The sequence below is a fragment of the Rhagoletis pomonella genome, unplaced genomic scaffold (genome assembly GCF_013731165.1).
Source record: "Rhagoletis pomonella isolate Grant_MI unplaced genomic scaffold, Rhpom_1.0 Rhpom_scaffold_00008, whole genome shotgun sequence".
In the NCBI taxonomy this organism is placed as follows: domain Eukaryota; kingdom Metazoa; phylum Arthropoda; class Insecta; order Diptera; family Tephritidae; genus Rhagoletis; species Rhagoletis pomonella.
This window is the reverse complement of record NW_023458562.1, coordinates 23,988,679-24,003,555: the sequence shown is the minus strand read 5'-3', so window position 1 is coordinate 24,003,555 and position 14,877 is coordinate 23,988,679. Positions and strand designations below refer to the sequence as shown.

Here is a 14,877-nt window from a genome sequence, read left to right as displayed (position 1 = left end):
TTATTTTGAAATCTGAATTATGTATATAAAAAAAAAATTGTTTGCGGAATAAAAAATTCACTCTAAAATTCATCGACTGAGTAGTGTACTCATATTTCTGTGGTAATAAGAATTTTTTTAAAAAGTTTGAAGTGGTTGAATACAACATGCTAAATTGTTTTAATATGTTTTTAAGTAAACTGGAAGTATGCAAAATTTCACAATTAAAAATATCGTTGTTTTGTTGTTGCCGTGTTAAGCAAAAAAGCCTATACTTTAAACTAATGAGAGAATTCTTTATTTTAATAATACTTACATACATATGTTTAAATAAAATCAAAACAATATATTGCATGTTCATTACATATTCACATCGATTCACAGTTATAATAATTTACTTATGCAAGATTTTCTGCTCAACCTCCTTCAATTCTTTTCTACCCTCAAATTTTCACTAATTATTTTACTTAATATATATTTTATTATTTTCTAGCTTCCTACCGCTCTCTCGGACGTCTCGCCTCCTATCATGTACACTAATTGAACATAATATAGTTTACAGCATTACAGTAAAATTAAACTAAGTGCGTATAACCGCCGGCGGCATGGGCAACGTCAACGCCGACGGTGGTGGACCCATCTGCAGCGCCATGAAGCCACTGCCGGCGCCACCGCCGCCACCGCTGCCACCATTTGTCGCATTATTGGCGCTCTCCGCACCACGATTATTCAAATCGCCGAAGCGCCGATATTGCCGCTGACGCAGCCGTTTCAGTTTGCGTCTTGCCATGTAGAGATTTTGATTAAATTCGCGAAATTGATGTGCCGCACGCGCGACGTTCCCTAGCACGCTGCCGCCGGCGCTGCAGTTGCCGTTGCGCTCCGCAGTTGTTGTCGCATCGTTGTGTTGCTGTTGCTGTTGGTGCTGGTGATGGCCACCTAAGCCAATGCCGCCGTTCATAGCCTCTTCCACATCATATGTGTCGTTTGGCGGGAAAAACATGGGGTTGGCGGCCCAATCCCGCCAGAAATTTCAATCCTGCATACCGCCATTTTGTTGCGCACCGCCACCGACGGCAGCGCTCATAGGGGGTGGTGGCGGTGGCGGCGCTCCCACCGAACCAGGCACCGACAAAATTTCACCACCGGCGGAGCGTCGCTCATTGTCGTTGCGATTGAGCGCAAGCGGTTGCATGCCAGCGCCCAACATGCCGCCGCTGACGAAATCATCATCTCCCAGCGAGGAAGATTGTTTAGAGCGATCCGATTTGCAGTCCTCGTCCATTCCGAGATGGTGTAATGCCGTCATGCCGGCGCCATGTGGTTGGTGACGATCCGTCGGAGGCAGCAGGTTGAGCATGCTTAGCGGCAGACCAGGGAAGCCACCGGGGAAGTCCGGATAGAAAGCGCCGGGGAATGGCCCAAACAGCGAGTTGGGACCACCTAGCAGATCTGGCTCAGAGTTGGCATTACGTGGACCGCCCGGGCCGTTGCCAGGCACCATACCCGGCAGCGGTATGCCCAAGTCAAGTTCGGCGTTATTATTTGCCGCGTTTTCTGCATTTCTATTAGCCGCTTTCTCTTTGCGTGATTCATCCTTCTTTTTGCTACCACCTGTGCCATGACCGAGACCAAGCTGTAGCAGTTCAAGTGGTGGACCGCTGATACAATCCTTGCGCAACTGCTCCAGCTTTAGGCTCTTGCCATACTTGCCGCGCACATACATCAGCAATGAATTGTAGGGTATGCCAAAGATGCGTGACGCCTGCGAGGTGGTCATCTTCTTGTTCCAGACATGCTGCAGTGCTTCGGTGAGTTCGGTGTTGGTCCATGAGCGTGGTGGACCGCCACGTGGCGCCGAGTGTTGGCCCTTAGGTCGTGGTACTGGAAAAAGAAAATGAAAAGTAGAAGGGAAAATTAGTCTGTAAGTATTTAAGGTAGTACACAGTTTTTGTAGATATTTCTTAAAAATATAAAGCAGTGCAAGTCAATTACTGCCTAAATAAACGAACAACTATTGCATGGAAATTCTATAAAAATTCAACACTGCCATCGAGCTCCACCTGCCTATCCGCGCGCCGCACACAAAGAGGTTATCACCTGCCAACGATCTGATAATGTTTTAATTTTGTCCTCTCCTTGAAGAAGGCGCATGCATACGAATATTTGTACCCATCTAAAAGTTTGCTGCAGTAATTTATCTACACATGTGTATATACATACATGTATGTAGGATGTGTGTTAGCGTTGTTGAGCGCCAATGGCATTGTGTTGTCATTGTCTTTCACATATTCCCAACACTCATCCACGCCCTGCTGCGCTTATTGTAAGGTGTGTGCATTGTATCGTCGGATTTGCGGCTCAGGCAATGCGCCACTTTTGCTTCCTGTATATGCAAATTATAATATTTGCATTGAGTATATTATCGCAAAACGTAGATACCATGCGCCACATGCGGCTCAAAGGCTCCTGCATATCAGTTGCAAGAATCTCTGCCACAGGTTCGATGTGTGTGTGTGTGTGAGTGTGCAGATGAAAGGAGATTTTAAGATGTATGCCATTGTGATTTGGCAAAAGTTTTTAGAGAAAAATAAATTTAGATTTCGAATGAATGTATGATTGTATGTTTACAAATATGTGTGTATGTATGGTTATAAGAATATTTGGATACATTTGTACAGAGAATGGGTTTCGAAAAGTCCATGCAATACATAGTTGGTTCCTATTAGTTTTATGTATATATCACAAAAAGTCGATAAGGATTGCGCGTGACGAAAGATAATGTTCGATGCTCTGCTCCTCTTCCTCGTATCTGCAACTCCGATAAAAGTCGTTGGTGTGGTATCCTAACCTCTTTCCCTGTGTACCCATCGGGTAGTGTCTGGTATCCGACTATTAATCCGAGAGTGAGAGCTATGGATCGCTTTACATCTATCTTTGGCCAGAATTTGCCTGGAATTATGGCAGGTGGTTTCCACAGCCCACCTGGTGTTTACCTCCTTGAATGTGTTTGCAGCAGGTTAGATGTATGCCCACATTTTGAGCGGATATTTCCTTCTCTTCCTTGCCAGCTCGCCGGCTATGCAGTTTTCTGGAATGTTCCTGTGTCCAGGGACACGTACTATAGTCAAGGAGCCTTTTTTATGCCAACAGGTTGATAGTCTTCCAGCATTCTATGACTACTTTCGACGCTGTTCCCTTTAGAGTTAAGAGATTTTATAGCAGCCTGGCTGTAAGAATAAATAGCTATAGACTGTCTTGGAGTGACAGAGGTTATGAGCCCCCGTGCTGTCTCCGTTATGGCGTTTAGCAGTGCTTGAAAAACGTTACAATGGTCCGATAAGCGAGAACTTAGGTTTCGCCCAAGTTGACCAGAGTAAATTCTGCTACCTATTCTTTAATTAAGCTTGGAACCATCTGCACATTTAGCCGCCGACCCCGGGTTTAAGTACCTGGCACCTTCCCACTCGTTCGTTGTATAAACAGAGTAGATTATCCGTTAGAGTCTCAATTACTTATGAGGGTCGGAATCTAAGGTGTCTCCACGGCTGAATCGTGTTTAACCTAGCTGCATAGCCTATACCACCGCGGTAGTTAGGGAAATTCTCTATCATGGTATAGTGGTATAGAGGGACACCCTTGAGAGAGGGGTAAACTTAAGAAATATGAATGACTGTACTGAAGCGATGAGAACTACACCACCAGAAGCACTGTATCCCCACTGAACTTTCTCCGGTAGAACAACATGCCAAATGTGTTCCAGCGTTCCGGTAATTCGCATGAAAAAATTAAATAAGTGGTCAAAAACTAGTTATATTCATGACAAGATACTAACAGAGTTTTCGGGGCTTCCGGGATTTGTGGACTACGCACTTCCGAAGCCTCCTGCCCTCAAGGGAAGAGTGGAGATGAGATGCTCCAAGGAAGGCCGAGTTCAGCCTTGTACACACAGCTGGCTCAAAGCTCGAGGGTAGAGTCGGTGGACCGAACACCTAAGAATTTCCCTCAGATATCGTCTTCCGGACCACTGTACAAAGCTACAAAACTGGTAAAGTGTGATATTATGTCCCAAGCTGATATCTACATCTTTGCTGACAGCAAGGCGGCAATCAAGTCCCTCATGAAGCAGTCGACAACCTCCACGGTAGCCATGAAATGCCGCACATCTCGTAACGAGATGGCAGAGTCATTTCTACCAAGGGTGATATGGGTTTCGGGACACTACAACATGTCAATGTTGGGAATCGTAAGGCTTATGAGCTGGCGCGACTTAATACCAAAGCCCCTATTGAGGATATACATAAATGATGAAACTTGCAAAATACTTATTTCCGAGAGGCTTACGAAAGTAGCGAACGACAGATGGCATGACGAAATCACCTGCAAGCCTGTCAAGAAATTGTGGTCGGTGCTCAGCGCTAAACGCACTGACTGTGTCTTAATAAGCAGAATATCACTTTGTTAGCATCTGTTATAGCAGGACACTGCCTAATTGGCAAGAATGCCTATCAAGATGAAGAGGAGGAGTCAACGACTCTGCAACTTCTGTGCCAGTGCCCTGCTCGTTCAGATGAAGATTTCACCCTGGGTACATGCTCTGCTTTGGGTAGATATTCTTCTATGATAGCTTGGACAACTTTAGAAGCGTGAAAATCAGGGAAGTTCATAAAATTTTTAGGATCTATTGAGCTTAAATTCACGTCATCAGTTACGTTTCAGTCGACCGTACTGGGCAAGTAGCCCAAGAACTTTCCAGAAGTATCAGGCTGAAGTTTGGCATCAGAATGCTTTTGATCGATAGTGTGTTCCATCACGGAATACATAATAGACTATAATGATATATAATAGAATATAAATCATGCCCATATCACCCGATATGTACTTTAGATATTATGGGAAGACTCTAGAAACAGTTTATTTGAGATAGGTTAATAGCCTTCAGCTTAACGCAGGCGAATCGTACAATCTTTATTTAAATATGACTTGGAAGTTAGCTACATTGTCTGTCACTAATATCACTGTACAAAAATTTCTGGGAGTAAATAGGATGATTTTGTATGGCCAAATTAAGTTTGCAATTTTTTGCCTTAGGCTTTTAGAATAAATGGAAAAGTATATACATATAGTAAAATTTCACGAGGCAAAATTCTGTAGAATATTTTGACCCATTAGCTCTCACACGAAAGGGTCATTTTGACCCCTACTATGGAAATCTAGAATAAAATGGCATTTGTTAGGTAGCTAGAGGGTTTAAGTAGTTTTGAAAATTATTCGCTGGAAAATTTCTCTAAGGGTATTCTAAGACAAAATCTTTACGAATGTTTGAGAAGGTATTAAACATGTGCATTTCCACTGCGAACGATTCGTAGTAGAGATAGCTATGCTACAGTGTACGGGCCGGTTGTTCAATGTCTGGTTATCACTTCCTCCCAGTTAAACATCATTATCGACGATTTCGACATCATGCATATATACACCATGTGATCGATAAAGCAGTCGTTGCATTTAACCGGACCTTCTACCTCCGATTTGCGTTAACCAGACATTGAACAACCGGTCGTAAATCGGTCTTGAGGCCGAAGATAAGATGCTTAAAGATAAATCCGTATGGCATGCAGTTGCCGCCGTCCAACGTAAGATTCGTTAAGCCAACGGTGCATGAATCGTTTCTAGTGCAGTTGGGTCACTTGTTGTTTGCATGAAACCACCACTTCCTTCTACGCAACATACATAAATTTTGGCCAAAGTTCTATTCACATAAGCAATTTGAGACCTCTCTAACAGATGGTGGATAAAGTACCTCCACTAAGCGTACGTGAATTCACTTAGCTTTGGCTTTACCGCACTGGGCTATTAAGCCGCACTTACATGACAATCAGTGTTCAGCGTTGTTAAAATATTTAAGTGTATTTAAGTAAACCGTTTGACAGCTTAAAGCAGGTATTTGTTAGTGAGCCATGGCGCCAAGAATATGCGTTCAGCCAAAGGCGATAAGATCGGTAGGAACAATCAAAACTAAACTTAAATTTGTTTACAATTGCGTAAATAGCGTTTTTTACGATATACTCACATAAGCATTCTATGCTTTCTTTCTTTTCTATGCCTAGGCGAGTGTTAGTTGCACAAGTAATGCGTCGCATGCTTCTCTATGAAAATAAAGTAGGTATGCACATTAGAGTGTACTACCTAACACGCAAACAAAAAAGTTCGTCGTTCAGCATCGAGTCTAAGTACTTTTGTAAAGCAATTTCAAAAATACTTTTTTTTTGGTGAACACTTTTCGGTGACACCTACATTCGGCAAATAAAAAATCTATTTAAAATAGTTCTACTGGAATAACGCAAAAACTTTCTTAACATGATTTGTGATGAGCTTTAATTACTGACAATATGTCGAGTTGGTAGGAACTGAAATCTGGTGGGTAAGAACGGATTATATGAAGTGAATAAACTTTGGCAGAAACAAAATTTTCTCCTCGAGACAAGAACATCAAAATGTAAATGCCGAAGATAAAGTAAAAAAATTAAAAAGACTACCCCTGCGTTCCACAGCATAGGATTTTAGTAGGATTGTGACAGTTGACAGCTGTCAAACAACTGTTTTCACTTTCTCTAAAAATAAAAAGAAACTACTTAAAAGTGAAGCCCTTTAGGACTCGTTGATCACGAATTCCAGGTCAAATATAAACTTTGATTCTTGACGGCTGTCAGATCCGCTGCTACTTTCCCTAAAAATAGCAGCAAACCTTAAAAGTGATTTCCAATAAGAATTTCAAGTGAAATTTAAACGTTGACAGTTGACAGCTGTCAAATAAACTGTCACTTTATCTAAAAATAACAACAAATAACCTAAAACTGACATATTATAGGTTTTCGGATTCAGTGATCACGAATTCTAGATCAAATTTTAATTTTAACAGTTGGCAGCTGTCAAAAACAACTGTTAATTTCTGTAAAAAAAATTAAAAAAAACTTTCCAAAAGCGACTTCCACTAGGTTTTAGGACTCGCTGATCGCAAATTTTAACAGTTGACAGCTGTATGAAATAATTTTTTTTATATACTTAGTTATAGTAATATTTTATAACAACTAATTATTACTAAAAAAAATTCTATTTGTTTTTACTAATCATTATGATTTACATACACAGTACCTGTTGCAATACGAACTCCCACTGTATGTTTAGTCCACGCACAAGAATTGACATGAGCGCACTAAAATGCTTAAAACATAAAATGGCGCAAACATGTGCTGCCCCGTTTTTTCTAGATGTGTCAATATACATTTACAACTGCATACAAACCGTAACTAGAGGGTACACCATTTTTATCAAACATTTTTTGCCATCAACCCATTTAATTATTTATAAAAAACGACAGAATAAAATAATATTATATTTTTTTGTATTATTGTTTCACTTAATGTAGGTATAATGAATTGTTCTTTATATGCGAATATTTTTAAAGTTTTATTAAAAAAAAGGTCTGTGAAAGATGTTAAAATTTTCCTACTCAAACTTACAATTTTCTGCTAAAATAAGGTTCATTCTAAATTCCATGAAGTTTTCTGAGGAGGAATATGCAATGGTAATTGTATTTTTGGTAACTTTGAAAAGGTTGTTTTTTTTTTACTGAAAAAATAAGTTTTACGACCACAATGCGTTCGGCAAAAAAAATAGTTTCTAAATTTCCTTGCAAAATTACTTTATTTTCGGGGGGAGAATGACGAACTTTTTTTCTGGTACAGTCTAATGCACATTCAGTGGGAGTTTTATCGACTTCACACATGCGCATGTCATCGTTTCACATTTAATTTCTTCATTTTCCTTCGCATATAACAACAATAACAACAACTCCACAGCACTTAAATACATACATAACTCTGTAAAGAAAATCGTGATTCGAACTTAGCAATTGCTAAAGTTTTTTTTTTATGTACGACTTCTTTTTATTATAAAATTACTTTAAAGAATTGCATTCCTTTCAGTATTCAAAACAAAAGTAAGCAACATTTTTTTTCATTTTTCTATTTTTTTGTACTATTTTCTGCATATTTGTAACAACTGCTTTGACGCTTATCGGATATGCAAGATCTATGGTTTCATTTTCGTAAGCATGCCGACGGTATAACAACAATGTAAAATGCATACATACATACATAGATACCACACACCAAATACTAAATTTAAAAATAAGAAAATAAAGCATAAAAAAATAAAAGTAAACAATTCGCCGGAGAAAAGCCAAAAGCAATGCGCCGCCATATGCCACGATATTTGCAAAGTGATAAGAATCTCTGACGATTTCGACGAGTCGAGTAACCGCCAATGCCATCGCCATTATCATCGTCATCATCATTTGGTTTATGACGTAGTACTAGCATGTACATAGGTAAGTATGTGAATACTAACTCCCAGCGCTCGCAGAACTTCGAGTAGTTAATCATGATACATAGCTGATGCCAGAGCATCCAAGCTTAGCAACAGAGTAGTTTCTTTTGCTTTGCCCCATTGGAGCTAGCAAGTACCTAATTCTATTTTGTCCCAAATTGATTACTCTACATGTACATTTGCATCTCTTACGTAGGTACATACATTCATACATATAGTATTTTTGTGTGCCAGTGTGATTAACTGATTTGTTCACATTTGAAACGTGATTTGCGATTTGTAATGTAGTCACAGGGAATAATTTTTTCCAATCGAAAAATGCTACAATCGATTTCAGCAAATGCAATTCGTTGTGGTCGAGTGACCAGCAAAATGAATAAGGGTAAAGAGATACGAAAAGGTTACCAACAAAAATAAAAACAAAAGCATTGAATTTAACTTAAACATGGTATAATAAATATACACTTACATATGCAATGCTTTATTAGCATTTATCTATATCATAAAAACTGAAAAAAATGTATGTCTATTTGTAGTCCAGCCAAATTTGTTGTAACTAATATGCTTGCCAAAACACGACGTCTACAAGTCTACCAGTTAAGCTGAAAGCGGTAAAGTATCGAATCCTCTTTTTGTTGTTTCTCTCTTTTTTGCCTTTTGTTATTATTATTATTATTTGCTATCTGCCATCAGTGGCCTATTCCTGTTGAATGCTATCTTCTTTGGTGCGCTTTAGTTGGCCAATGTTTGCTTTGTTTTATCCTATTTTGGCGAATTTTAGAGGTCCCCAACGGCGTTGACCTTAATCAAAATGTTGCTACAATTGTTTTAGACAAGTCAATATGTACATATGTATGTTATTAGTATATATGCAACTGCCTCATACAATTGTTTAGTATGCATATACACATGTAAATATGTACATATCACTAACTTACTTAAAAAGTGTCATAACTCAAAAAACTAAATTTTTGAGATATCGATGCAAAATTACTCGCTAAATCATATTTCAAGTTGTGTAAAAAATTCATGCTGAAATCCTATATAGCTTCCGCGTTAGAAGCGAATATGAAACTTATAACAATTAATTGCTTTAAAGTTAAAAAAAAAAATAATTTAATTTATGCGAGTTAGTGGGACTTTGGACTAAGTAGGCAATTAAAGAGTAAAGTCCTCTCTCGACAAACGAAAACCACACTCTATAAGTCACTAATCATGTTCGTGTTGGTATATGGCGCGGAAGCATGGACAAGGCCAACATCCGATGAGGCGGCTCTTGGAGTATTCGAGAGAAAGATTTTGCGGAAAATTTACGGGCCTTTACGCGTAGGCGATGGTGAGTACCGCAGACGATGGAACGATGAGCTGTATGAGCTTTACGACGATATAGACATAGTGCAGCGAATTGAAATTCAGCGGCTCCGCTGGCTTGGCCATGTCGTTCGAATGGACGCCGATGCTCCAACTGGACTCGAAGAGGGAGGCCCCACTGGTCAAATGATTATGTCGACTCCGCGACAAAGACTACGGTTACTCTTAGGGATGGCCAAAAAAAACATAAAATAATCGATAAATTAATCATATGATTAATCACTGTTTACGCCACCGCCAAAGAGCAGAGGGTTCTTATGACAAACTTTTTTATTGCAGAAATGATCTCGCAAGTTTGGAATTGACTGCCGAGTGGCACCTACAATTACAAAAACAAACTTTGTTTGAATGTTGCTCGAATCAGAGATCGTACATACATAGGTATTGCCGAGTAGCAGTGCCCGCCTCCAACCTCTCGGCTACAGGACAAGCTAATAAATTATTCTGCCTTATCCTGAGTTTCGCCTGAAAAAAAATTCACCTGAAAATTTGTCATCCGCCCATAATAAAACCATGGAAACCAAAAGTGAAAAGTGAACCGGTTCGGGAAAAATGAAATGATAAGGCTGATTATGTCGCAGTCTGCTTCTCATTTTCATATTAATCTTCATACATCGCTCAGATGGAAGACTTACCTACAAAAATCCATGGCCATTCCATACTTTGTCTTCTCTGATGATTTCGAAGAAGAACGATTTAATTTTATGAAAGTGGTTGGGAAAAGGAAGTCATTCTATTGGACTTGTAAAATAGCGGGAGAGAAATGGCCTATAATATAGACTAGACAAGGACTTATTTTCAATAGAACTCGCAACAGCTGAAAGTATTTAAGTAAGAGAAAGGTCAAAAATTTCCTAATGTAAGGACTCATTCTATAAAATACATAGGCATTTGGATTAATAGATTTACTGAAATCTCGTTCAACGATATATATCGTAGCTGAATTAATTAGGCACGATTGCAATAAAGAGAAATGCGTCAAAGCACTACTATCACTTTCCTACAAATGCATTTTCTTACTACTGCGCTGTTTTTCGCCTTCAGCTTCGCCTTCATCTGCTTCGGTTCCTCTCTATAATCTACAACTTTGCTCACTTTCAACCAAAGTGCATACAATTTCTTCACGACAACCTGATACTTTCAGCCAGTTCTTCCTTACCTCACCCCTCGCTTTATACCGCCGATTGTCATGTAAAATGTCTTATTAACGTCTTAAAGTGTGAAGCTGCGATGTCGATGCCGAAATGAGCTTGTCAAAAATCGCTGATTTGACTTATCAACATTGAGCCTATTTACATCGCTAATACCAAAAATATTACTATGCACATAAGCTATGTAGAGTGAAACCTCGATATAATGAGCCATGGTAAAACGAATAACTCAATATAAAAAAAAAATTGCAGAACCCCTGGAAAATTCCGTTATTGCGATAATTTTGAGCATTTAAATCTTCAGAATATATTGACGGTTAAAGTGCGGTTAGCAAAATCTTCTACCCAACGAAGGGTCGACTCAAAAGCCTCCACCTAGCGTACTCTGAATATGTTCAAATTGCAAATGTGTATAGCGTAAATCAATTTAGTATAATTTCGAGAATGCCAAAGGTTTTTAGATTTTTAAGTATTCGCGTGAAATGTAATTTAATCTCAAAACTACTTAGTTGGAAATAAACGATGATATATAAAGGTATAGTCTGTTTGAGAACGTTCTCGAACTATGACGATTTATACAAACTCCTACAAATTTTAGCTGCACTAAACGAATTATACTACATATATTTCGAATACATCTATTTTTTTAGTTTCAAAAACGCTCCCGAAATGAATTTTTCTAGTTCCTCATTCAGTCCGGTTCGCGACAAATTCAAAAATATGTTAGTTCATGCCCTGCCGGTCGTAGACTAAATTGGTTTCTACCGCAATAAAATTCTCCATCTCCATGATTTTGACCCATGACTTTGTTATATCGAAGTTTCACTGTTCATCAAAATGTAAAAAAAAAAATTAATGCAAAACGCCGAGTAAAAGCATAATTGCTTATGAAGCGTGTAAGTGTTTAATTCATAAAAAAAACACGTTTTTTACACTGCTTTTCAATGCTGTCAATCATATGACTTAGCAATTTTTTCATATATTTTAGATGAGAGTTTTTTTTGTTTGTCTTACGATTTGTTTTTAACTAGCCGTTTGTGTTGTTGGTCAATACGTTTTGTAGTACATATAAATTTTTGTAATTGGTTTTCATGCATAGTGCAAACGTTTATGACTACTTGTATGTGTGTATAAAAGTACATATGTACATTAGGGTGGTCCAAAAACAGTAAAGTCGGAATTGTTATGATCTCACCCCCTAGGATTGATCTATATCGAAAAAAGTATACCCCTATATTTATATTTTGAAATCAAAAAATATTTAGAGGTCGCTCAAAGTTTTCCATATCGTCACTACACACGAATAAAGGCGCGCTAGTGTTTTGACGGCGAAAAAAGCCGCGTAAATAAAGATGCTTTGACGCTGAAGTTTTTTTATGTGTCTTTTTTCGCTGTGAACTTCTGAGCTCGCGCCTTTATTCGTGTCTAGTGACGATATATTTTTATATGGGAAAAATAAATTTTTTCGTGGAAATGGTATAGAATTCTTGAATGTTAATATTTATCGACCGAAAAACTATGGTTCTCTTCTGGAGACTTTCAATAATAATATGCAATTGTTTATTTAACAATTTTTTAATATTAACGATTTTTTGTTTGTCGGCATATTGCATTTTTCAGGGTTTTTGTGGGTTTTTGGCTGACCTATAAATTAAAATTGCAATGAAAAAATAGTTAAATAAAAAATTTGGTATTATTATTTGGAATCCCCTACAGATAAACAGAGTTTTCTGATAGAAAAATATTGATTTTTAACTATTCTATACCATTTCTACGAAAAGTTGTTTTCCCCATATAAAATACATGGAAAACTTTGGGCGCTTTGAGCAACCTCTAAATACTTTTTGAGTTCATAATAAAAAAATAAGGGTCTATATATTGAGAGCATAAAAATTCCGACTTTACTTTTTCACATTTCTCATTTTTGAACCTCCCTAATGTACATACGTACTACATTTGCACATACAGTCATGGGAAAAATAATAGGGAGACGACATTTTGACCAGTTTCGGCTATTTTTCTTTTGAGTGTTTAATGTTTTGTATTATTTGTGTATAAAAATGCAGCGTATCCAAAAAAACAAATATACCAAATTTTCAATTTCAAACTTTCAAAACTTTGTAGGAAAATTAAAAAAATTCAATAAAATTTCACAACAATAACAAATTTTTTATTAAGAATTTCTATACAAATTCTACGTATGCAGTTTTATAGAAGATTAAATTCTAACTCAGTAAAATAAGGTTCAAACAAAAAAATTTTTAATAAGAATTTTCATCCATACAAAGTATGTTCGCAAATGTTTTTGTATGGTAGAAAAAATTAATACCATCATCAAACAAGTAAAAAAGTCTAAGTTTGGGCGGAGCCGAACATTAAATACCCGGCGCAAGTATTAAATATATGTTTTTCACCTTTCCGAAAGGTACCGCTACATGGTAAACCGGGGTGTATCCATTATGAGTAAATTAGCGTCCTTAAATTTCGAAATATTGAAGTTTCAAGCATTTCTGAAATTTACTGTTATATGAAAAGCGGCCGTAATTTTAGTTCGATTTCAATAATTTTCAACGTTTTGCTTCTATGTGGCAAGTACAATAACCACACCGAGTTTGGTACAAATTGGTAGAACGGTTACCGAGATACATATATGTGATCATAAGTGGGCGGTGCCACGCCCATTTTTCAAAATTTTATCTTAAACGTATTTCTTGGTAACGAATTGTTGAATAAATTAGCTTCAATAATTACTGATTTATCGAAGATTTCGTATTTCTCTAAATTACCGTTATATGGGATTATTGTCCTATTTTAAAAATTTTCGGTCATTTCGTATGTTATACCAAGGTGAACAACTGTGCCAAGTTTGGAAGAAATTGGTGCAGCGGTTACCAAGATATACACATGTAAACATAACTGGGCGTGGCTACGTCCATTTTCCAAAAATTTATAATATTCTTATTTTTCGTCTAAAACTTTTTGTAAAATCAACTTTGAGTGAATAATCTTCAGTAGTTACTAAAATATCGCAGTTTTCGTATTTCTGAAAATTACCGTTATATGGGAAGTGGGCGTGGTTATTGTCCAATTTTTAAAATTTTCGGCCATTTAGTATGCTGTATCAAGGCCAACAACTGTGCAAAGTTTGGAATAAATTGATGCAGCGGTTACCAAGATATACACCTGTAACCACAAGTGGGCGTGGCTACGCCCATTTTCAAAAAAATGTTTATATTCTTATTTTTCGTCTAAAATTTATTATAAATATCAATTTTGAGTGAATTATCTTCAGTAGTTACTAAAATATCGAAGTTTTTGTATTTCTGAAAATTACCGTTATATGGGAGGTAGGCGTGGTTATTGTACGATTTTGCCCATTTTCAATACCATCCGTCCTACGCCCGAAAGAAGTGCACATACCAAGTTTTGTTAAGATATCTCAATTTTTACTCGAGTTATCGTGTGCACAGACGGACGGACGGACGGACAGACAGTCACGGCTTAATCGATTTCTCTTTTCATCCTGATCATTTATGTATACATTTGTCTATATCTATCTCGATTCGTTTTGCCTGTTACAAACAACCGTTATGTGAACAAAGTTATAATACCCTTGTGCACAAGTGCGCTCGGGTATAAAAATATCAAAAATCAACGCGATTTATTAGCCATTGGGAACTTGCAATGTATTGAGCTATAATTTAATGGGCTATAAAGGTGCATACTTTGAATTTTACTTATAACTCTTAATAAAAAGTGTGTTGTTGAGTTTTTCTACAAACAAAAAAAAAAAAAAAATAAACAGTCGAAACTGGTAAAATTTGCGTGTCCCTATCATTTTTCACATGACTATATTTAGGTATATAGAGCTTGAATTTTCCTATTGTCTGTGTGGCTGTTAATGTTGCCTTTTTTACCTTTATTGTTATTGTTCTTGTTTATGGATAAATGTTAAAGGTGCATAGCCAAACAATGAGACTGATAAATA

At 37.4% G+C, this 14,877-nt stretch overlaps 1 protein-coding gene across 2 annotated transcripts in view; it reads right to left on the bottom strand.

Moving 5' to 3' along the window:
• Window positions 1-14,877, bottom strand: part of LOC118744480 (protein jim lovell) — a 68,040-nt gene continuing 53,163 nt past the window's right edge. The window contains exon 3 of one of the 2 annotated variants that reach the window (XM_036477523.1): window positions 1-1,863. In XM_036477523.1, coding sequence (XP_036333416.1) covers window positions 1,013-1,863 — 851 coding nt within the window. In that variant the 3' untranslated portion in view covers window positions 1-1,012. The remainder of the gene's footprint in view (window positions 1,864-14,877) is intronic. The other variant, XM_036477522.1, reaches the window with a different exon arrangement.